Source organism: Macrotis lagotis, chromosome 1, assembly GCF_037893015.1.
Source record: "Macrotis lagotis isolate mMagLag1 chromosome 1, bilby.v1.9.chrom.fasta, whole genome shotgun sequence".
Lineage (NCBI taxonomy): Eukaryota > Metazoa > Chordata > Mammalia > Peramelemorphia > Peramelidae > Macrotis > Macrotis lagotis.
The window spans coordinates 249,592,074-249,618,178 of NC_133658.1; the positions used below are offsets into that span (position 1 = coordinate 249,592,074).

At 37.6% G+C, this 26,105-nt stretch overlaps 1 protein-coding gene across 20 annotated transcripts in view; it reads right to left on the bottom strand.

Moving 5' to 3' along the window:
• The window catches only part of ZMYND8 (zinc finger MYND-type containing 8), a 148,252-nt gene that overhangs the window by 85,669 nt on the left and 36,478 nt on the right, over positions 1-26,105 (bottom strand). For 8 of the 20 annotated variants that reach the window (XM_074210174.1, XM_074210169.1, XM_074210170.1 and 5 more), the window contains exons 2-3: positions 18,674-18,744; positions 4,668-4,718 (exon numbers count right to left, since the gene is read on the bottom strand). In XM_074210174.1, the coding sequence (XP_074066275.1) occupies positions 4,668-4,718; positions 18,674-18,698 (76 nt within the window). In that variant the 5' untranslated portion in view covers positions 18,699-18,744. Of the gene's footprint in view, positions 1-4,667; positions 4,719-18,673; positions 18,745-18,886; positions 19,347-23,102; positions 23,790-24,024; positions 25,321-26,105 lie in introns of those variants that run through there. The other 12 variants (XM_074210179.1, XM_074210172.1, XM_074210173.1 and 9 more) reach the window with 5 other exon arrangements.

Consider the following 26,105-nt stretch of genomic DNA (forward strand, 5'->3'; position numbering starts at 1 on the left):
GCCCTGGAATTAGAATCAGGAAGGAGAGCTTCTATCATATGACTAGAGGTTAGGAAAGAGACAGGGACTTAACTGGTGGTTTCAATGGCAACAATGGCAAAGCAAAGCCCAAGTGAGGAAATTCCCTCTATCAATGCAGTTGGACTCAGGAGTTAGTGACCTTCCTAAAGAACAAATCTAACTACATTGCTTTCTGTCCCAATTCCAAAAAACTCCCAAGGGTTCCCTAGCATTTCTAGGATCAAATATCAAATCCTCTGTCTATATACAAAACTCTTCCTAACCTGCCTTCTACCACCTTTATAGTCTTCTTACACACACACACACACACACACACACACGTCTGTCTGTCTGTCTGTCTCTCTCTCTCTCTCTCTCTCTCTCTCTCTCTCTCTCCTTGCTGTTACTTGAACAACACACTACCCATCATCTCCCAACTGCAGGAATCTACACTGCTTGTCCTTCATCCCTGGACCAATCCCCACCCCCCAACTCCATCTCTGCCTCCTGCCTTCCCTGAGTTCCTTCAAGTTCCAAATAAAATCCCACCTTCTACAGCTAGACTTTCTTGCTCATTACCTTAGATTGATCCTGCACTTAGCTTGTTTGAACCTAGTCATTTTCCTGCAATCTTTCGCCTTAGATGATGAGCTCCCTGAGGGCAAGAATTGACTTTTACACTTTCCTTTGTAACCTCAACTCTTAAGTTCAGTGACAGGGCCCTAGCAGACATTTAATAAAACTTTATTGACTGATTTACTAATAATTGAACCCAGGCCTTCCAGATTTAGAAGCCATCTCTTTATCTATCATGCCACAGCAAATCCCTTAACCTTTCTAAGCATCTATTTTTTCATCTGTAAAAAGAAAGGCAGTCATATCCATGGTACCCAGCTCACAGAATTGTTGTGAGGATCAAATGAGATAATGTACATTAAGTGCTTTGTAAACCTTAAAGAGCCATATAAATGTCAGCTTTTATTAATATTGTAAGTACATGTATGATTGAAAAAGGAGGTGAACTAGTCATGTAGTGTGAGTAAGAGATAACAGATGGGCAGTCTAAGTGCTACACTGAAATCCATGAAATATTAATAGAATGAGAGAAAGGCCTCTAGTGCACTGGGAAAATCCTCAGTGGCAGATTTATAGAAAGGCACAGAAAAGATACACAGCAAGGGAAGGTAGTGAGAGGTTGCAATCTGTACTGGAGAAGAGAGTACCCACCCTGATGGCATCATGGCCCATTTAAGAAGAAGATGCCTAATTAATGCAAAAATCAGTGATAATCAAGGATAAAGAGGAGGAAAAAACACCCTTGGCTGGGTCAAAGTAATTTCTTACTATTAACACTTGTATGGCATAGAAGCCATACTGAATTTGAACATAGAAGGACCTGTGTTCCCAAAATAGCATTGCTACTTAATATCTGTGTCCTTGGACAAGTCACTTCCCCACAGGGGATCTTGATTTCTTCATCTTTAAAATGAGTGGGGGGAGACTAAAATATCTCTTAAGATTCCTTCCCAAATTAAATCTAGCAACAAAAAAGAACAAACAGCTTTCTTCAAGAAAAACATACCACCAATTAATAGACCTGCTAGAGAATCATGGACAAATTATTTCCTAGTTCAACCTCAATCTCCTCATCTATAAAATGGACAATAATAGTTTTACAGCATGTCACAGGATTATTTCTAAGAAAAGTGCTTTATAAACAGTTCAATATTACATAAATACTGTTATTAATATTATTAGACCCTTGAGTCATAAGTTTCTATTGACCCATAATACCTATCTCATTTTCTATGACTTCTGCCTGGTAATCTGGTGAGATTGCACATGATTATAGAAATAGCTATGCAGATAAAATACTCTGGTTGACATGTCCCAAGATATCCAGTTACCACTTAGAATATATCAGGAGGGACAAATTTTCCTCATTTCATGGGAGTTTTTCTAGTTGTTGTTCAGTTATTTCAGTCATGTTCAACTCTCCAAGACCCCATTGGGGTTTTCTGGCAAAAGAAACCAGAGAGGTTTGCCATTTCCTTCTCTAGCTCACTTTTACAGATAAGGAAACCAAGGCAAACAGGGTTAAATGACTTGCCTGGGTCACATAGCTATTAAATATCTGAGGCTGGGTTTGAACTCTGGTCCTTCTGACACCAGGTCCAGTGTTCTCTCTACTGTGCTATCTATCTGCTCCATTAGGTACTCACCTTTGGGCTCAACACAATGCACTCATTCCTCTATCTCCTTAACTTCTAAGGTTGATCCCCACTACAAGGAATACCTTTCCTTTCCTCCTTTCACTATTCCCTTAGTCCTAGTTATCATTCAGGCACAGAATATCTCTTAAGATTCTTTCCCAAATTAAGGTGGTAAGGTAAAACTGTCTTATGGCAATTTACCCAGACTCCTCAAACCCACAATGATCTCTCCCCGGGACAGTGCATAGAACACTGGCCCTGGAGTCAGGAGGACATGTGTTCAAAACCAGCTTCAGACATTTAATAATAACCTAGCTGTGTGACCTTGGACAAGTCACTTAACCCCATTGCCTTACAAAAACAAACAAAAAAAGAATCCACAATCTCACCATTCACAAAAATGGATGAATCTCAACCATGTAGTTCAACTCATACTTTATATTACAGCATACTTAAGGGATCATCCAACCTTTCCTTGAAGACCTCTAATGAGGGATGGTCCCTCCTCCATCCTTCCACCCCAAGTTCAGGCAGGCAGTCTATATAACTATAGGAATAATGCTAATACTTAGAAAATTTTAGCCTTACATTAAATTTGACCTTACCAATGGCTACTTCTCTACCTAATTTTCCTGATTCTTCCCTCTGAGACCCAACAAAACACATAAACACAACACACAAATATGATATAGTAATATACTCTACTACTAAACAGACAAATCTTACTTTTAAACAGAAATAAAAGAAATAGTCAGCATCAAAAAAATGGCCTATAACATTTCCACACTACCAACCAACGCTAAAGCACACTATTAACCTCATGACAAAAAGATTATGAAAAATGAAACATACATTTTCAGATATAGACAATCTGTGGGTGTTTTGCCTGACTGCTTATTTCTTAAAAAGCAGGATTCATTTCATCTTTTATTGTTTTAAATATGAAGTCAGTAAGGGATTTGCAAGGAAGATGGGATAAGAGTGAGAGCAATGCTCTCCCCTCAAAAGGGAAGAGAACAGAAGGTCATTGAAACGTTTTTTAAATGCACATAAGTAGACTAGATAAAAAGTTAAAAGCTTTGAAAAAAACATGAATTGATCATATTTTTAAATGAACCACAGATAACAGATTTTAGTTTTCATATATAATCTTTTTCTACTCTTTGTATATAGAAATGTTTATATTGATTGCATTTTATCAAGTTCAAAATGACAAAAAAAACTAAAATAACTAAAAAGAAGTCTTCTAGGCATGGCCCCTCCACATTCTCTGATTCTGAGATTTCAGTGCTATTCATATACCCCAAGAAGGTCAATGTCAGAAAAAAAGTCCTATAGATACTAAAAATACTCAAAGCAACACTTTTGGGGGGCAATGAAGAACTACCAAAAAAGTATCCCCTTTTTTGAGAAACAGCTAAAAATAAGTTACAGATCATGAATATAATGGAATAATATGTCAAATAAGCATCAGAAGCATAGGAAGACAAACTAATGCTGAGTTAATTAAAACAGGATAAGGAAAGCAAAATACAAAATTACAATGTTACTATGGAAAGAACAAAAAAATGATAAAAGAAAAAAGAAAAAACTGAATGCTGTATCATTATAATGACCAAGTTTGACTCCCAAGAGAAATGTGATTTCTGACTCCAGTTGCAGAGGTAGGGAACAATACGGATGTAGAATATGTTTGCTCATGCAAAATTGCTTTTTTTTAACTCAACTTCTCTGTCTCCCTCTCTCTGTCCCTCTGTCTCCCTCTCTGTCATTCTCTGTCTTTCTCTCTCTTCCCCCTCCCTCTTCTCTTCCCCTTTCTGTCTTTATTTATATCTTTATTACAAGGAATGGCTCAATGGGTGAGAGGAGACTTTTTAGGAGTAACATTACTATAAGAAACAATATTAACAAAAATTATATTTATTTTAAAAACAGGTTTTTGCAATATATATCTTAGCTCCATTGGCTAGAACAATAGCAATAAGAATATCTGGGCTAATGTGAGTTAGGTATACAATTTTACCTTACCACCTTAAGAACATCATATATGGCTTAATCTTTAATCAATCTTTTAATACCTAGAATAAGCCAGTCATGTATGTAAATAAAATATTGTTATGCTATTTTGCAGATAGAAGGACTAAAGTTTAAAGAGGAAGCATAACTAACCTAAGATCACAGAACTAATAAGCATCAGAACCAGGATTCCAAATCTGATGCTCTTTCATCAACAGAAGCCTTCAATTCAATAAGTGCTTACTCTGTGCTACATAGGTAACACAAAGCCAAAATTACATTCAATTGGTGTTTTCAACAAATATACAGATAAGCTAATGCAAGGTAAGTTGGGGAAGAAGTACTATAGGGGTGGCTAGGTGGCACAGTGGATAGAGCACCAGCCCTGGAGTCAGGAGTACCTGAGTTCAAAACCGGCCTCAGATACTTAATAATTACCTGGCTGTGTGGCCTTGGGCAAGCCACTTAATCCCATTGCCATGCAAAAACCTAAAAAAAATAAAAAAAATAAGTACTATAAGGGAAATTTCAGGAAATAAAACAAACTCAAATAAGGAAGGATTTCTCGTCATCCTCAGTTGTTCCCCACTGCCTAATAATGTTGTTCAAGCTGCTTTACCCTGAAATCAAGACCTTTCACACTAACTAGCAGTAGCAGCAGCACAACTTTTCAACCTGATCTCCCTTCACTCTCCTCCACATATTAACTAACTACTCTCTCTTCCCAGAAGGCACTCTATACTTTCCTGCCTTGGCACATGGCATGCTCTCTGCCCCATCTCACCATGCTGTATTTCTAATCATCCATTAAGGCCCAAATCAAATAAAATCTACTTGCATGAAGCCTTACTGGATGGCCTAATCATTACTGAACTTTTCCCTCTTGAACCATAAAGCATTTTGTTTTGTAGAACTCTCTAACACATTCACTATACAATACTGTGCATTATGAAAATTATCTGTTAAGAGTGTCTGATACTCCTATTCCATTAAGATAGAAACTAGGCCATAGCTAAATCTTACCTGTTCTTCAGCACCAAGAAAACAGTATTTTGTACATTAACATATCTAAGCATACAGAAAGAAAAATATTAAAGTCTAGAGTCAGAGAATGTTTGAATTCTGACTTAGCTTCTTATTATTGTTCTTTTTATTTTTTTTTAATTTTTTTTGTAAGGCAATGGGGTTAAGTGGCTTGTCCAAGGCCACACAGCCAGGTAATTATTAAGTATCTGAGGTCCAATTCGAACTCAGGTCCTCCTGATTCTAGGGCTGGTGCTCTATTCCCTGTGCCAACTAATTGGCCCTGTCTTTTTATTTTTAAAAAAATTAACAGAAATCCCAATTGGGAAACCTCATTGGGAAAAGAAAAGACAAATTTCTTATAACAAATACACACTGAATATCATGTTTGTATGTGTATTTTAGATTTCTATCTACATACATGTTGTGTGTTACATTATGTTTATGCCTATTTTATATCATGTTTTTATATGGCCCTGGGTAGTGTATTGAATTGCATGTGCATAAACACGTATGTCCAATGTCTCATTCAGCATGCTGAATCCATCCTGGCTCTGTCAGGAGATGGACAGCCTACTTCATCAATGGTTCTCAGGTATCAAGGTTGATCTATGCATAGATCTGAGTTCTTATTGATTTCAAAGTTATTTTGTCTACTGTGTTGCTCCTTACTACTTGTACCACTCAGAGCAAGTCACTTCATCTCCTTGGACCTTAGTTTCCTCACCTGAACTATTGATCTAAAGCTAAGAACCCTTCAAGCAATAGAGCTTCAATTCTACAAATAATAACTGAGCTGTCTATCAATGAAACTGCCTGACTAGAAGGAAAAGACACCTGGCCCATAACTGTAGTAAAGGTTGCCTGCTATTTTGTCATTTCTCCAGAAGGCTGATTCAGAGGGGATTCCAGTTAAGATACAGTTTTGGCTGGATCACCCTTCAAGCTCTGAGATTCTTTGATTCTAGCTACAGGGTGAATTTATATTATACAATAACTCTGGGCTTTAAGGAGAATATTTTCTAACACCCAAAATACAACACCTGTTTTACCCAGAGGATTTTTAGCATGTCTTCACACCTGGTCCTCCAGATTATCTTATACTTGTTCCAGCATGGAACTTAGCATCCACAATTCTGCTTAAGAATCAAACTATTCAGGGCAGCTAGGTGGCATAGTGGATAAAGCACGGCCTTGCAGTCAGGAGTAACTGAGTTCAAATCTGGTCTCAGACACTTAATAATTAACCTAGCTATGTGGCCTTGGGCAAGCCACTTAACTCCATTTGCCTTGCAAAAACCTAAAAAAAAAAAAAAAGAATCAACTATTCATGCATCTCTTCTCAGCAGTTCAGAGACCCAGGACAACCCTAGGAGACCTGTTATGGACAATGCCATTCTCATCCTGAGACAAACAAAAAACAAAAGAACAAAAAACTCCACAGAATCTGAATGGATACTATTTTCACTTTTCAAAAAAATTTGTAATGTTTTTCCTTCCTATCCCATGGTTTTCTTTCTTTTCCCATAGTCCCAATTCCTCATACACAAAATGACTTACATGTTAAACATAAATAAATAAATAAACACACACACACATTTTATTGAACTGTTTGCTGCTGAGGGGATGGGGTAGGAAGGATGAAAAAAATGTGTGACATAAATATGCAGACAGATGAATATTGAAAAACTTTCATGACATGTAATTGGAAAAACAAAAAATGCTAAAAAAAAAAAATTATTCTTCCCAAAACAAGATGTTCATAGATTGACTTCGGGTAGAATCTCTCTAGAGTTAAGAAGGATACTTCTAGAGAATATACACTTCTCTCATTTGCAGATAATGAAACTGACTTGTCTAGTCACACAGTTAAATAGGAGGGAAGAGGAGACTAGAACCCAATTCTCCTGAATTCCAATGTTCTTTCTGTATGATGATGAGAATAATTAATAAAAAAATATTCACGTCCCTGAAGAGATTATGAAAAAAGGATAAAAACATCACATGTACAAAAATGTTCATAGCAACTCTGTGGTGGCAAAGAAATGGGAACTGAGGGAAAGTTCATCAGTTGGAGAATGGCTTAATAAACTGTGGTATAAGTATGTCATAGAACATTATTGTTTTATTAGAAACGGGGGGGGGGGCGTGGTGGCTAGGTGGCGCAGTGGCTAGAGCACTGGCCCTAGAGTCAGGAGTAACTGAGTTTAAATCCGGCCTCCTCAGACACTTAATAATTAACCTAGCTGTGTGGCCTTGGGCAAGTCACTTAACCCCATTGCCTTGCAAAAAAAAATTAAAAAAAAAAGAAACCAGGAGGGATGGGAATTCAGGGAAGCCTGGAAGGATTTGCATGAACTGATGCTGAATGAGATGAACAGAACCAGAAGAACATTGTACACCCTAACAGCAACATGGGGTTGATGATCAATCTTAATGGACTTACTCATTCCATCAATGCAACAATCAGGAACAATTTGGGGGTATCTGCGATGGAGAATACAATCTGTATCCAGAGAAAGAATTGTGGAGTTTGAACAAAGACCAAAGACCTTTAATTTTTAAAAGATTGTTATCTTATTATATAATTTTGCTATCTCTTATATTTTATTTTTTTTACTTAAGGATATGATTTCTCTCTCAACATATTCAATTTAGATCAATGCATACTATGGGAATGATATAAAGACTAACAAACTGATTTCTGTGGGGGGTGGGGGGAGAGAAGCAAGATTGGGGGGAAAATTGTAAAACTCAAAATAAATAAAACTTTTCCAAAATTAAAAAAAGATAACAATCTTTTAACCTCATATGCCTTTAATATGATTGCCAATTTATAATCCTTATCAGATTAATTGCTATTTTGTGGAAAAGGGAGAGGAAGAAGGGAGAAAAATCTGGAACTTGCTATCTTATAAATATGAATGTTGAAAACTATCTTTATGTGTAAATTGAAAAAAATAAAATATTGTTTACATAGAAACACAAAAAATATTCACATGTAAAGCTCTTCAAAGTTTGCAAAATGTCTTCTTGTTGGCAACCATGTGAGATAGGAATAAATAGTTGCACTTTTAACCCCATTTTACAAATGGGAAAACTAGCATTCAAAATAGATTAATACTTTCCCAAAATCACATAGGTAATAATTAGGAGTCTAGATTCAATCCTAGGTGATCTTATTCCTAATCCAGTGCTCTTTTATTACATATTAACTTCCTCTAACTTTGTTCACAGAAAAAGATAATTGAAATGAAATTGAGTAATATATTTCAGCATATAACTCAGTTATCCATGAAAGTTCTATGTTTAAATTCCTATAATCTTTTAACAAATAATTACTGAGTTCCTCCTAGGGATAAGACACATTTTGTCAAATGCTAAGGGAGTTTAATGATGAGTAAGACTCAGTCTCTATCCTTGAAGAACTCACAATTAATGTAGTAAAGGGAGATAGGACCTGAAAGGTCAAGGCAAGAAATCTGTTCTGGCTGATGGAATGAGGGAAGAAAGGAGATGGTATTTGAATTGGGTTTGAAGTATCAACAGAATTCCAATGAAGAAATAAGGCCGAGGTCATTCCAGTTAGAGGTGAGAAAGCAAAGGAAGAATGGCAGGGCCGCTCAGGACTTTGGGGGATTGAGAAGCAAACTAACTGGATATCTGGGGAACAGTAGTTACTCTAGTACAACTAGAACACAGCATTTGTAAAGGAGCTGGCATAAGACAAAGGTGAAAAGAGAAGCAGGAACCCCACTGTAGAAGTCCTTGAATACCAGGCTGAAGCAGACTTGATTCAGTAGGCATGGAGAGCCATTGTAAGGTTACAGCCTCCTAACTGGTCTCTCTGCCTAAAGTCTCTCTCCACTCCAATCCATCCTGAAAGCAGCTGCCCAAGTGCTTTTCCTAAAGTGCAGGTCTGCTATCTCAAGACTCCTCATCTAACCCCACTCTACTCAACAAACACTAATGGCTCCCTATTATGTATGGAATCCTCCCATTTGGCCTCTAAAGCTCTTTCTAACCTGACCTCTTCCTAGTTTTCCAGTCTTCTTACACATTACTCCTCTCAAAGCACTTGATCTGGCAATAGCAGTCTGCTTGTTGTTCCTCACACACACCAGGCCAACTCCCATCTCCATGCCTTTACTTGGGCTGTCTATCTGCTGGAATGAGCATTTGCCCTCTCCTCCTCCTCCTTGTTTCCTTCTCTTCCTTCTTCCTTTTCCCCTTCATCCTCCTTCACCTCTCTTTTTTTCTCTATCTCTATCCTATCACCTTTCCTTCTGTTTCTATTTCTCTTTGTCTTTTTCACTACCTGTGTATGTCTGGTTTTTCCTCTTGTCTCCTTATCCCCCTCCCTGCCTTAGAATCATTGTCTTCCTTCAAGACTGAGTTCTCAGGGCAGCTAGATGATGCAGTGGATAGAGCACCAGCTTTGAGGTTAGGAGGACCTGAGTCCAAATCAGACCTCAGACACTTAATAATGACCTAGCTGTATGACCTTGGGCATGTCACTTAACCTCATTGCCTTAAATAAAAATAATTTTAAAAAAGACTCATGCGGCTGTCTGCAATAGCTCCCCCCGTTGCTAATGCCACCTCTAGTTACTGTGTATCAACTGTATCATTCCTTTATATGTACAAATTGTGCCTCCATTGGAATATAAATTCCTAGTGGGAAAGGACTCGTCAATTTTTATTTATAATCCTAGCATTTTAGATATAATAATTGCATCAGAATTGTTGTTGATTGATGATTATTGAACAAAGGAGTAACACAAAAAGATAAATCTGGCAGCTTAAAGCAAGAGACAGGAAACAAGGAAACTGAGAAGCTGTTAGAATACTCTGGGCAAGAACCAATAAATGCCTGAAAGAGGTGCTAGTGTAAGAAAGAATTTGGCAACTGATATTTTGAGGGAAAGGGAAAATTCAAGGAAATGCCTGGAGGTCTGCAAACACAGGTAACCGAGTAGATGTTGTCATTAATGGAAAAAGGAAAGTGTCAGGAGGTGGAGTCATTTTAAAGTGAAAAGACATTGCTAGAAAATAATCTTGAAAATGAGCCTTATATACGAGCAAATATGTACAAAAGACCTGTAAAGTAAGCCAAGTTAAAGTGCAGCAGCAGAAGTCTAAATTCCTAGCACAGGTTTTAAATGTAGTAGGTCATAAACCTACTTCCTACCTTCCTACTTCCCACGGATGTGGAGGTCACAAGGAAGCATGCTATAGTCACCTTAGGTATCTGCCACAATGAACTATTCATTTAAAATTCACCACGAAATTATTTCCAAGTCCTATCTGGGTTTGGAAACAAAGTCACCGACTCTAGCTTTGAAAGAGACTTTAAGAATATATAACTAAGGGGCAGCTAGGTGGCGCAGTGGATAGAGTGCAGGCCCTGGAGTCAGGAATACCGGAGTTCAAATTCAGACTCAGATGCTTGATAATTAATGAGCTGTGTGACCCTGGGCAAGCCACTTAACCCCATTGCCTTGCAAAAAAAGAAGATAATAACCAACAAATTTCAGTAATCTAATATTCATTTTCATACAGCAAAACCACTAACCAAATTTTTCAAACTTTTTTCAAATCTTATTCACTAAAAAGGGGGCTTGTTGAAAAAACCCATTGTTTTAACTTGGAAGGATGAGAGGCAGCTAAATGGTACACTAGAGAGAGCACCAGACCTGGAGTCAGGAAGACTCATTTACCTGAGTTCAATTTCATCTTCAAACATTTACTGTGTGACCTTGGGCAAATCACTTAACTCTGCCTCAGTTTTCCTTATCTGTAAAATGAACTGGAGAAGGAAATGGAAAACCACTCCAGTATTTTCACCAAGAAAATCCCCAAAACAGGGTCATAGAGAGGCAGAAACACCTAAAATGACTAAATATCAACTTGAGAAGAACTAGATAGGGTATTAGGAAATACTAAGACCTCTGAAGAACTATCTATATTCTACTACTTATTACCTACATGACTATTCAAATCATTTAACATTTTAGACCTCATTTTCCTGTTCTGTAAAATGAAATATTTGGAATGGAGAATCATTAGAGTTCCCTTTTAATTATAAATTATATGAACATCTGATCTGATACTTTTTTCCCTATTGGTTTAGGCAGAAGACAAATTAGTATCTCCATTGTTTGCCTTCATTTTCTCCCTCTTCTCAATCCCTTGAAATCCAGCTCCCACTCCCAGTACTCAACTCCAATTATTCTCTAGAAGATTATAAAAGATCTCTTAACTGCTAAATGCAATAAAGTTTTAATTTTACTTGATCTGTCCCTCATTCTTTCCTTCAGGATGCCCTTTCCTTCCTTGGTATCGGTTATATTTGCTGTCTCATTTGCTGTCTTCTGACTGATTTGACCACTCTGTACTCCCCTCTTCCTATATATCAATCTCCTACCTACAAAACAATGTCCAGAAAGACTGTCTTAAGTTCTCTTCTCTCTCTATCATTTCCCTTGATTATATCATTAGTTCTCTTGGGATTAATTATCATCATCTTTTGACAGCTAAGTGGCACAGTGATACAGCACAAGATCTGGTCTTGGGAAAGCAGGAGTTCAAATCTTGCCTCAGACATTCACTATTAGTTGTGACCCTGGACAAGACACTTAAAACCTGTATGTCTGTTTCCTCAACATCCTTAGGAGAATAAAATGAGATATTTGTGAAGTTTTTGCATAGCTTAGGTACTATGTAAATTGCGAGTTATTATGTAGAGGTCTCCCAGATTTAAATATCTAGCCCTAATCTGTTCTGAACTCTAGTACTCGATTACTAATGACATGATAGAACTTTCCATTCAAATATTCTTTCTACATTTCAAACTCAACATGTTCAAAACAGAATTCTACATGTTCTTCCATCTCCACATCCACACTCTATCATTTTTTATGACAATCATCCAACAAAGTCATCCTTTCTCTGATCTCAACTCTAATACCCAATCCATTGCCAAATTAATCCTATCTCAAATTTATCTCTCATACTCTTCCCTTTCTCTCAAATCACACAGCCTCTTCCCTAATTTGGGCCTCTCATTCTTGGGTAATCTTTCTAACTGGTCTCCCTGCTGTGTCAGTCTCTCACCATAGTCCACACAGTTCCCAAATTGATATTTAGAAGACAAAGTAATTTTTCCTCCTCTCTCCAAGATCTTAGGATCCTAAATATAGAACAGGAAGGGGATCAAAAAGATTGTGACCTACCTAAGGTCACAGAGGTAATAAGTGCTGAGTTCAGATTTGACTCCCTATCTTTTCTAGGATAAAATATATAAACTCTTCAGACTAGCATTTAAAGCCCTCCCATCAGGTTCTTTCCTAGCTTTCCAATGGGAAGGAAAGTAAAACCTGAACCACTCAGGCAGGGCAGTTAAAGTGGATTGCTAATTATTCTCTACAAATAACATCTGCTCTCCCAAGGAGCAATTCAGTTACATTGAGGTTCTGTACCTCAGAACCCAGATAATCTTTTAAGACCACCAGGAAGATACTCAATAAAAGAACACCCAACTAGCAGCTACTTGTCAAAACAGTTAAAGGTTCAGTTCTATTGGCTTTAGAAAAAGTATTCAATTTGGAACCAAAGGTCAAAGGTTCAAAATTCTGGAGGAGGTGGTAATGTCAAGATACGGGGTGAAACATATTTTTAAACATGTCAAATGTATGGATTTTTCTGCACTACTTTGTACATAAAAGCATTCCTTGGTTTGGTCCTTATTAAATTAAAAATAAATATTTTTAATGAGTGCATTGAAATAAATCACCTCTAAGTTTTTATTTGTTTTTTATCGTTTTGGTTTTTGCAAAGCAATGGGGTCAAATGACTTGCCCAAGGTCACACCACTAAGTATTAAGTGTCTCATGGGACGGCTAGGTGGCTTAGTGGATAAAGCACCCGCCTTGGAGTCAGAAGTACCTGGGTTCAAATCCAGTCTCTGACACTTAATAATTACCTAGCTGTGTGGCCTTGGGCAAGCCACTTAACTCCATTTGCCTTGCAAAAACCTAAATAAAAAGTGTCTCAGGTTGCATTTGAACTCAGGTCCTCCTTACTCCAGGCAAGTATTCTATCCATCATGCTGCTTAGCTGCCTCCCTCTTCCCATTTTTAAATTTCTTATCCTATTTTTCCTTATATAGTTATCCAAACTCCTTGGAGCTTAAAAATGAAAGATGTGGCTAAGGCCACAGAAACATATACATAAAATTATATTTTAAATTCTACTAGTTTTCTATTTGAAGAATTCCCAGCCATTTCAAAACACTGGTTAATGGAATTATGGTTCATCTTGTGGAAAGCATTGTCTGCCAGAATGGGGAATGTTGAAGGCCTCTTAATTGTTTTTCCCTTAAAATTGATACAAGGTATATATCTCACTCATTTATAAACAGTCCTTTTGTGATGGCACTTTTAATTTACATACAACAATTAGAACTCACATCCTGTGCTAATTAAAGCTTGAGGCCACTTAGCAAATTGCTATAATTTTGCATACTCCAATGTGATTTCCATCTCTTAAAGCAGATCTATACTCTGCAAATCTTGAGTGTCAACAACATTGTTCCAGGTTTTATAAATGTTATGTTGTGTTTTTGTTTTTGTTTTACATCTGCATCTTAGTTCCAGGTGGTTCATTTCCTTGTGCTCAGGGTGGGGCCTGAGTCAGAAATTTCCCCTGATTTTTTTTTTTATGGGTTTCTGCCTTGGCAACTGCTTTCCAGAACATTCACATGATGCAATGACTGTGGTGAGACACTTGCAGGAAAGTTAACAAGATGGAAACAGAAGAAATAGGAGACCAGTATCTTATGTCACTCTTCAGAGTAATCTAGTGTATAGGCCCATTATTGGTTGTCTTGAGCTAGAAGGATCTTCAAAATTCATCAAATTCACCCTCCACATATTTTACGCAGGAAGAAGCCAAAATGATTTTCCAAGGCTAACTGAGCTGGATTTGGGCATGGAATTCCAAGTCACCTGTGACCCAGACCAATGCTCTTTCCATTAAAGCCCAATATTTCCCTTGGTAAATTTAGGGGAACCAGATCCAACTTAATATAGAAGCACAGTTTTAATCACTCTACTGTAATCACTGTATGATTAGCATTTGGCATCTCTGAATAAGACTGACTTCCTGTTTTGTCTGAAGTCAGTCATATATCCCAGGAAAATCCATATGCTTTACACTAAACAAGTACTGATCAACTCTAAAGGTTGATTAAATGCCAAGTTCATTTGAAAAGATAAATTTGGAAATTCATGAATTTAAAAAAGAGGTAAAATGAATGGGGAAAAAGAAAAACATCTTACAGTCTAAATGACAATAATGTTATAGACAGAGAAAAGGACAGAAAGCAAAGAAAATCTTCCTAGTATTTTACCAAATTTAGGGCATCCTAAAACCTAAAGTTCTTCCATAAGACAATAAAGAACATGGTCACCAACCAATTCTCAGGATTAATTTCCAGATCATTAAGTAATATATTACTCCTCAAAATAAATTCACATAAACATGTAAGAGATTCTATAGTCCTAATGCATACAAAGCATCCAGCTGCCTGTCTTGGGGAAGGTAGGAGAAGACTCAGGAATCCATGGTTGGTCTTAAACGATTGGTAGCTAAGGACTCAATTTATCAGGCCACTACTTCCATATACAGCTATGGCCAATGCAACTACCACATCTTCAACCAATCTTCAGGTCCCCTAGATCTGCCTAACCTAGGAATCATGTGTGGTACTTTCCCCTCTTGTGACATTAGTTCTTGACGTTCTAAAAGGAATAACAATCGATAGCTGTCTTTATAGCACTAACAATTTTTGATCAAAAGCATGATTGTATAGTGGGAAGAATACTGGTTTTGTAGTAATAAAACTGGTTCAAATCCCAGCCCTGCCTCTATTGCTAATGTGACTTTGGGTAAATCACTTAAACTGTCTGATCCTCAGCTTCCTCATATATAAAATGAGGGGACTGGAACTGACAACTTCTAAGATTCATTCCAGGTTTGATATTCTCTAATTCTGATAGTCCAGAATATAATCTGGTCAGAAAGGGCACTAAGCCAGAATGAGGCAAACAAACAATACAAAGTTTGGATAATAACTTCTGCACACACACACATATCCCTCCCTCCTCCAACTCTTTGACTGGAGCCAGTTCCATGAGGCAAATGTCCCAGAAGACAATGTTCCTTGTGGTAAATGAGGTGAATCTCTTTGTTATATGAGTCCTAACCAGAAGCTTCCAAGGACCAGGAGCTAGTAAGGGAACAAGGAGAACCCCCACTGTCAGTAAAAGGTCAGATGAAAACTCTCAGGCACCAAGAAATGGGAAGGAAAGTAAAACCTGAACCACTCAGGCAGGGCAGAAGAATGAAGAGACAGCTAACATATTTCACAGCTTGAGTAATTCATAATGGTGGGAAAGGAGAAAGGGCCCCCTTGCCTCAACCAACTGAAGAAGATTCAAAGGAACACGTCCATTCCAGAAGGTCCTCAGAGAGTCATCACTTTGGAAAAGAGTAATCAGTGCCTAGGAAGCAATGTATGGCTTTCTTTTTGGAAAAAGGAAAATTCAGTCACTGTTATGGAACCTCTACTAGCCTCCTTTTGTTCAGAAATCATCATCATTTTTATAGCAGCAGCCTCCCTCCACTAACAACTTTCTTTGATGCTGCCTCATCATGAGGATGTCTTAAGATCATAGCCAAAGACTGATAGATAAATTTTGAAGTGAAAGAGACCAGAGATTATTTAATTCAATCCCCTTGTTTTACAGACTTTAATTAAGCTGAAGTTCAAAAAACTTATATGACTTTCTTGTCTCCCAAGAAATAAGAAGTTAGAGGTACCAAGGTTCAAATCCAAAGCAAAGTAGCACTGTTTCTGCTACACTAGTTTATTCTCAGAGTATAGCATCTGGGAGTCTACCAAAATGGAAAGGATTTGACTTTGGACCCAATGATTAACTCTAGCTTAGTAGACTAGCCTGGATAATTTCAAAGAGACTCAATTCCCCTCACTATTCATCTAAGTAAATAAACCCTCAGCTCTAGCCAGACTAATCTACTTAAACATATGTGCAATCCCACCTTGGTAATACCATTCCCCTCATCCCACCTGAAATGCCAACCTGTCTATCTGAATCTTAGTTTTCCTTCAAAGCTCTGGTGACATCACAAATCTTCCTTTAAGACTTCCCAACCCACATGCTTTTTCTTAACTCATGGCACCCAACATCAGTACCTCTTAGTCACACATTGTCTCATAAGCATGTGTGCTTAACTTTCATTTCCATATAACCAGTCATTCCCTCTCCCCACCTCCACCCCTATTATTTTCCCCTTCTCTTCTCTCAGTCTCTGGTCTCCTGAAATCTAATCCTTTACCAATACACTAAGGCCTCTTTTGAGCTTTAAATCTATGAAACCAAAAAACTCCCTACTGGATATTACAATCTGGTTGTCCCTTAGGAAATTCTAACTCAACCTTGTCCAAAACAACTAATTATCTTCACCCTCCCAAATCCCAGATTTGACCTTCTCTATCTGTCAAGGATGATTGCATCCTTCCTCCTAGGTACCCAGGTTCTCTATGGCAAAAGTCATAAAAGCAAAGTCATCCCTGACCCTTCCCTCACCCTCTATATAAAATCAGTTGCCAAACCTAGTCCATTCTCCCTCTACATCTCTCACCTTTATTTTCTCATCCTATCCCACTTAAGCTCCTAATTGGTCTCCCTATTTTGGTTACCCCTCTCTAAACACATTCTCTATTCAAATGCCAAAATAATCTTCCACACAATTCTTTGGGGAATTTATAGTCTCATAGGAGACATAAACAAACTATTTGAGAACAGGGGCTATACCTAAAAGCAAATAGGGTAGTACAATAGATGAAGTGCTGGGTCTGGAATCAGAAATACCTGAATTCATATCCAGCCTTAACTTATTAGCTATGTGACCCTGAGCAAGTCACTTAACTAACACTGCCTGCCTCAGTTTCCTCATCTATAAAATGGAGATAACAAACACCTATCTTCCAGGGTGATTGTAAGAATAAAATAAGATATTTGTAAAGCTTGCAAATCTTAAATTACTGGAAACAAGTTATTATTAGTTTATTCTTTATACTCCCAGTACCTAACAAAAGAGCTGGAACATAGTAGGTGCTTGTTAAATGCTTCTCCTAAAACCACTTAAGAACAGACAGAAAATTATCCTCCCTTATCTTTGCCCAAAATACCTAGCAAAGAAGCTCCCTAGCCATAAAGATCCATTGAATACTGAATGAACAAATTCTCTTCTTTTAGCACAGGACAATTAAGCTAGGAGAAAAGCATTAGAACAATCATCAACCAAACTATTGAAAGAATGTTAGGGTGACAATCCATCTCTAAAAGTCCCTTCACTAAAAGGAAAGGAAGATATTTCTTTTAGGGGGAAGCTGAGGTCATAAAGGCCATAAATTCTGGTTTGCTGTTTTCCAAAACCAAAAGTAAAAAAAAAAAAGAGTCTGCCCAAGAGTGAATCTTCTGGGGTCAAAGCTGAATTTGGAAAGAATGTTCCAGTTATAGGTTTTTATTAAAATTTGTCCTTGACCTAAAAATTGGCCTCAGGCTGCCAACAAACACTGTTTTCTTTCTATCTGGAGACAGAAGCTGCCATTTTATGAAGTGGCATACCAATTTCCTCCTCCTTTTGCAATTCCAGAGAGCATCAGTTTGAAAATGAAATCAGCAAGAATACCCTAAGAGTCTCATCTTAGCCAGTTTTGTTTGTATTCTAATTTCCAAAGGTTATCAAGTAAAAAAAGTGATGATCTACGTCTATAATGTGAGATATAATAATAGAAACTCAGGTTTCAAAAGCCTCCAGCCTTAAAACACATTCCTTGCTAACAGTCCAGGCCACAGAATAATTAAACTCATTTGAGAAACAAAATGATTTGGCCTAGGGTCAAATACCTAGGAAATATCAGAATTTACAAGATCCCCAAAACGAAGATTTAGAGCAGGAGATGGCCTCTCATTTTACAGATGAGAAAACTGAGACTCAAGAAAGGCAAAATAACTTTAACCAAGGTCACAGAGGGAACAGATAACACAGCCAGGATTTAAAAAGTCAGTTCCCCTGACACCAAATCACTCAGTACTCTTTCTGTTCATTGCAAAATACCTACAGATAGACCCTGAGCAATAGAAAAGGCTACCTAAGTAAAACATATGAAAAGAAACGGTTCACATCTGAAATCTTACAGGTTCCACACTACAGCTCAGACAGTCACTGCATTTTAATCCAAAAAGGCAACCCTGAATTTTCCTATGCTCTTAAAATAGCAACTACCCCAAAATCCCAAAGCCCTCAATGACACAGGGTTTCTTACTTACCTTTTGATCTTGTAGAGATATCCATGCCCTCTACCACCTCCTGTTCTGCCTTTATCTCCTCTTCAGCCAAGCTGAAATAGAGCAAATGATTTTCATGTTTAGACAAGAGATACAAAAAAAAACAAAAAACAAAAATCAAAAAAAGGCTAAAGGGGCCCAACTAATTTGCCTTAAGACACCTCACACAGTACACTCCCACCTTTAAAAACTCACTTGATTTTATGATTAGTCTTTACTAGAAATGTATGAGCTTTTGTTTTGGTTTTCAAAATCATTCTGTTAGTACTAGAAGCGGGCTTATGCTTTTGCTACTCAAAGTAACTTTTCGGTCAACCCCTTTCCAATGCTGCTCAATAAGATACCATGTGTCTAATTATTACAATGGAGCTTGGGGATAGCAGCCTGCAGTGGCTCTATAAACAGTCTAGAAGCAGAGATTCCTGAATATTGTTTTGCATAAAAGCATATCAATGCAAACTTGGATTTAATGGAGCCTTTCCTTAAGGAGCTCTAATGCTTCTAAGACATTAATTATCTAAACCTGACAACATCCCTAGGAAGGAGGGAACCGAAAAATAATAATAAATTAGCAAAATGAGAAAATGTAGGTAACCGATGAGAAATGAATGCCCTGTCTTAAGAATACTCAAGAAACCAGCTGTAGTTGTAAGGAATAGAACCTCCCAGTCCAGTGAAACTAGGAGGTAGTGATCAATATTCTTTCAAGCTGTGAGCAATTATCCTCCACCACCAAACAAGAATAAGAAACAATTATTTGTAAGGGGGAGGGGAGAAGAAAGAAGAAGCAATGTTCCTCCTCCTGGGCAGATTTCATTCCCATCCTCCCCAACTAAGCAGGTGCAAACTGCAGTAAACTGTCCCTCCTTTCTTCCCTCCCCCTGTCCCTCCCCTTCCCCTCCCCCATCTTTTTTCTCTCTCTCTCTAATCCACTCCACCTCTCTTTCCCCAAATTATTCAAGATTGATGAGGAAAGCAAGTGACTTACTTTCTTTTTCCACTTCAGGCCCTAAAACTACACAAAATATTTCTTTTTTATATATGTTCATATGGACAAATTATTTAAATACCAGCAATTTCATCTCTAGAAATTCATTTAAAAAATGAATAGAAAAACAGAATGTCAGAGCTGGCAGTGCCCTTAGAACACAAAACAGTAGAGTTGGAAGGGACCTTTGAACATAGAACATAGTTAAGATCATCTAGTTCAGTCTCCTCATTTTACAAATAAGAAAATATGAGGCCCAAGGTCACACAGCTGGTGAATGGCAGAGCCAGGAATAGAGCCTAAGTCTCTAGCTTTCTTTCTCTGTTACTCTGAACAGCTTCTGATTTTTTTTCCTTGATTATATGTGTCAGATTTTGATTCAATATTTTTTTTAAAAATTTCAATACCTCAAAATGACAACATTGAAAAACTGCATTCCAAAGAGAATTGGATCCAGGGCTATCCCTTAATTAGAAGATACAAGTCAAAATTAAGCTCTTTTTTTTTGGTCTTATAGTCAACTACACTGGAACTATATAGGATATTAAGGGTCAAGGTTCCAATAATACAAGAATATAAGGTTGAAACAATAAAAGGAGGGACTTTGTAATAATCAGAGGTATCCAACAAAAGAATAGGCTGACTTGGGAAACAATGAACTAATTCTCCATTATCTGAAGCTCAAAAGCAAAGGTTGGCCTACCAGTCCAATCAGCTATGGAGGGAATTCCTAATTTGTGTAGAGATTAGACTAAATTATTCTTAAGGGGCCTTCTATCTCTTCATTCTAAGGTTCCATCCACCTCAAAGATTCTCTAGGCTAAGGTCCCTTCCAAGTCTTAGGATTCTGTTTATAAATATATCCAAAAAAGGGTATGGATATATTCCCTCCCTCCAAGATATGTACACCAGAAGACTGCACTGGACAAGATGTAGATGGGGAAGTGAAGAAACAAGGTAAATAGAAGTTAGGAAGCAATTAATAAGAGGTCCCCACAAGATTCAGAATTCTAGAATAGTGGACAGGAAAAAAAAAATGCTGGGAAAAAAGAAAGGACAATCTGAATCAAGTCTAAATTATAGTAACAAAGTTTTGTCCCACTCAGATTTCACCATCCCAATCATTATTTCATTTGTACATACCTGTGCTTCAAAGGATTTAATTACAAGTTATAAAATTCATGAACTCCCTTTTTACAAATAAATGATTGATATGTTTTTCCAGATAGTTTTCAATGGAATGAAGCATCCTAGCTTCAAGATAATATCCCAGTGATGGCTGAGGATGATTTTCACATTAATACTTTTTTTATCTTGCATCCTGAGAACTAAAGAGAAAAACATTCTACAACTGGAAATACATCCACCCCTGACACAAGGGCTTTGCAATCTGATGATTTGCTTTCTTGCCTGAGGTGACTGAAAATAAAATAAAATCAATTTCTAGTGCTTCTAGCACAAGATGGATGGATGGTTAATTTCAAAAACAAAACAAAATGAGAAATTTTGGTCTTTTCCTAAACAATTCTAGAATTTCTTCTACTAAAATCCTATAGGAAGCACTTCTTGAAACTGATCAGATGTTGTGAATGATAGAACTTTGAGAGAACTATTTAACCAAAACATGTCATAGTAGTAGAAACAATTGTACCAATAAGAGTAATAACCATTTTAGCAAAAAAAATTTTTTCAAAGGTATATTGATTAAAGGAGAATGAAATCAAAAGAACAGTAATTTGGCTTGTTTTAGCCCAAGAAAACTGAATATACTAAGAAAAATTGCTGGTAAGAGGCTTAAAAATGCAACCTAGTTACCTATTTGCTATCTGTTGTAGAGTTTAAAATAATCAATTGGGGGGGGGGGTGTGGAGTTAAGTTGTTCTACATATCCCAGTATTAGTAATATCACCACAAGCTTTCTTCTAGCAACAGATAAATTCAATAATACTGAAAACCATCTTTTTCTCAGGGAAAACATTATTATTTCAAATGGCAAATTATTATACATATATTTTTCATCAAAATGAAGTGATACAGCAGCAATAGTTAAGGAAAACATTTGATTTACAATAATAGTGACTAGGAAACAAAATTAGTCATTTTGCATAGCCACATCTTAAGAGGCTCCCTTTTTCTGCATCACTGCTCTCATTTTGGTTTAATTCTGAAGGACTATGATCTTTTATAGAGTATGAGAATCGTATCTAAATCTCTCCTATGAATGCCCTAGAACTTGTCTGAATGTATTCTGCATCTTTGTTCATTCACACTGAGGACAGTTCAATTCCTTGAAAAGCAGGCTAAATGAACAGTATTTTTTTTAAAGGCAGTGGCATCTGAAATCGTGCTGTTATCTCTCCTGCCATTAGCTGGACTGCACACATAATAGCCACTGACAACATGGTGGAGTTTTCCCAATAGTGAGCTGCTGCTCTCTAGATAGAATAAACTGAAAAATAAAAACAAAGAAACAAACAACCCCTGCTCAATAAGCTACCATTACTTTGTGATCCAGTTTTATGGGTTAGGAAAAGAGGAAGATCACTAGGAAGGAAAGGTGAAGATGGGAAGTCACTCATTTTCAGTCTAAAAGGAAAAATTCACTATCACCTTATCTGACTTCTATTCAATAGAGATTTTCTCCCTCAGAAATGGCATCACTGATTTACCTTAACATTCCTGATTTGGCTTGTGTACCTACCTCACAAACTGTTACATTTCAGACAATTTAAATAACAAACAGTGCCAACAAATAAAGCCAAAAAGCATTCAATCCCTGCAAGAACAATATTCCTCAGTCAATGCACAAGTATGACCATATCTAGACTTGCATCTTAACCTGCTTTAGCTGCACAGAGGAATTTTTTCCCCAAGTTTCAGATGAACTAATGCACTTCTTAGGGTCTGTTTTTAAGGCTTCTTGTTAATAATTCTGAGGAGTCCATGCAAGATGAGAATCCCCAAGTATGTTCTCAACACATCTGAGGAATAAGGCAGTTTTCCACCTCCACCCACCCCGCCTTTGGGCAGAAAATGCCTTAGATGCACACAATACCCAGATATTTCATTTCCCAAAATGCCCCCTATCACCTTGACATTTAACCAAGACTATCTGACAGATTTGGAAAGTCACATCAACAAGCAAACACAAGATTTTGGTCCTCCCCCTTGAGAATCACACTAATTCAAGGTCAAGATCCATGCCCTCTAAAAGATCTTTGTTCTTCTTGTTGTTTTCATTGAAAATACTAATTTGGCTCTCTTCTGCCCAAGATAATTCCTTCCTCCATTCCCTCTAATCACAAGAGTGAACAGCACATATAAACCATGATCTCAAAATCTGCAATTAATCCAAGTTGAGGGTGAGGAGGAAAGGTTAGCATGCCATGACTGAATAAATTGCAGCTTTGAATAAGCACTCACCTATTAACAGCCTCATACCCATCGGTAGCTATGCTACTCATGCAGGATTCTTAAAATGGCGTCTGGCAGCCCTGCAATGCCTCATTCCTGCACTCACTGTGGCTAAAATGGTAGCAGTTTATTCAATAACTCTATCTCTCGTTTAAACAGCAAAGCTATTTTCCAAGTCATCTTCTAAATCTCAGGAATGGGCAAAGAGGACCAAAGGACTCCTGACAACCGAGCATTTAGCTAAGAACAGACAAATAATGACAAGGCAGTTTGTGAAGTCACAGGTTACTAAGGAAAGCCTGACCCCTCACCACGCAGCTGGGGGATGAAGCCTCTTGTTCTGAGCCCCTGAAAAAGCATAAATCCAGTGAAGGGGTTAAAAGGTTAGCAATTATATCAAGACTCTATGGCAAAAACCGTGTGCAAAAGAAAATAAGGCAGAAGCAGTACAACAGCAAATAGCCAGAAATTTTAAATGTGGACTGAAACGGTTCATCCCCCCCAACAATGTACATTAGAAAACAGCGCAGTATGCCAACAGGAATAGTTAAATGGAAGTGTCTGAAGTTCAGTCCATAGTCTGAAAAGCCATGCAAGCTAAGAGAGTCCTTAAACTGAGGCCCAGGCAAAATAAACATATTGTTTATTGCCTTAAAACTCTGTAGAAACCCACAAGAAGTTATAAACCAATCATGCTTATACAAATATTATCAATATATTTCTTTGTGATACATACTGTATATATATATATATATATATATATATATATATATATATATATATCAGGAATATGAATGCAAAAAGGATGATAAAATCCTGACAGTTGATTAATAACTGTGCTACAACAATTAAATATTAAAGAGACACAATTTGAACCTGCATTAAAAGAGAAAAAAATTATAATAAATGTGTCCATGCTCAGCATACTCACAAATTAGATTTTCGACAGTTCACTCAGAATTAACAACAGGTTTCTAAACCCAGTTTGGGGGCCAAACTCAAAGCCTAAGAGTGGATAATGCACAGTTTTCTCTTTCAGGAGGAAGCAAGGCTGAGAATGACCTCAACATTCTTTTATGTGGCTAGCTGGAGCTCCAGGGTGACTGCTTTTAGCTCTAAAGGAGGAAAGAGGGCACTTCCAGAGTCTGTCTCCCTAGCATGCAGGGGTTGGGCAGCCTGCATAGGGACTGCCTGCCTTCCTGCTGCCATAGCTGCAGGTCTCACTCACATGGCTACTACATGCTTGTTGGCCATTAAAGAAAATGGGGGGTGGAGAGTCAGGGATGCAGTGGTAGTGGAAAGGGAAGAAAAATTGTAGTCTGGCTAAATAACTGAGAGCCAAAAGGGCAAAGCCTTGGTTTAAGAGGAAAGAGAGAGAGACAGAGAGACAGAGAGAGAGAGAGAGAGAGAGAGAGAGAGAGAGAGAGAAACAAAGAGAAAAAGAAAGAAAAAAAGAAAATATTAATAGAGGGGTTTCTAATCTTTTTTTAAAATTCTAAATCTCCCTGGTGGAAAGGTAAAGGCTCCCTGGGAATATTCCTTTCTCAATGTCAATAGAGGCATAAGGGAGCTCCAATACTCAGATGCCAGAATCTCCTTTGCCACAGAAAGAGAGAAAGAAAACAAAGAGATCACATATTTGAAGTGGTTTCTATGATAAACCTACCTTTTCCTTCTGGGTTTCTGGGTGACTGTCATCACTTTTAAGAAGTGACTCATTTCCCCCAGCCCTATTTAGTGAAGCTCTGAACCAGTGTCTCCTCTGCTTACAAAAGGGAGATGTTTTGTTTAATTTCAAACAACAAAGCTATTGTGTGCATCCCTAATTTATAATCCAGGAGGCCCTTTGTTTCCATGTTTCTACCCAAATCTTTAGGAAGCTAATTATAAAAGTGAGTGGACTTGGCACCAACTGGCTAGTCATATTCAACCTGAACAATTAGAAAAACCCTTTGGTAGAAAGTTTACAGAGTGATTATGGACAATTAACATCTAGTTCCACCAGAACATTGGCCATTTTCTGTGTAGCCTAATAAAACCAGTTACTAATTTTTTTCCCCCTGCACTGGTCTCCACACCTAATCTTTCAGCTGCAGGAAATCTTAAAGTCTGGAAGAGAAGAAATAAAAAACTCAGTTTGCCTGAGTTTGTTTCTTACAGAACAGGACTGCCTGCCCTGAATATATATGGCATACTCTCCTGCACTGCTTCTCATTCCATAGACAGGACAACAAATAGGACATTATACCTTGACAAAGCACACCAAATCTATGAAATTCTTCAGCTTGGCTCAGTTGCTTTACTTAGATGGAACAAAGATGGTAGAAATTTCCAGAAGGGCCTCTCAGTCTAGCCACTGCAATTGTCAATCTTTAACCTATCCTTAGCAGCGATTGGTGCAAAGGCTGCCTAGAGAATTCTGATTGGGCTGCTCTGTGAGACAGCACTGCTGTCCCTACCTAGTCTCAGACATCTTGCTGCAATGCAGACATTTATTTTTTTTGTAAACTATAAAAGAATTATATTTAAGTAATTAAAAATAGGAAACTTCAGCAGACTCACGATGCTGTGGTCTCAGTACGAAGGACAAGGACAGCTTGTTTGAGGCTGTAGACTTCAGTCAGCTGTGAGGCTGAAGCTGGATATTTGAAACAGATCCTTCCTTTAACAAAACCTGTGGGAGCCATTTTAATGCAAGCTTTTCGATTCCATCTCCCTTGCCCTAGCTTCCTTTCATGAAACATCCAGAAAATGTTAGTTAATGTTTAGTTCTCAAAATTCAGCTGCTGGTCGTCATAGAGAAATATAGCCCTATGGAGATTCCAAGGAAGGTGATGTGCCTTAAGATCATTTGCATTTAGAGCAATTAGGTAAGAACAAAGAAAGCAGTTAAGTGTCTGAACTTACTTCTCAGATGTACTTGCTATGACATATGCAATGCAAAAATCACTGGCGAACATAGCATTCTGCTCCCTGAACTTTCTTAAGATGCTGGTCTGTGTTTGAACATTC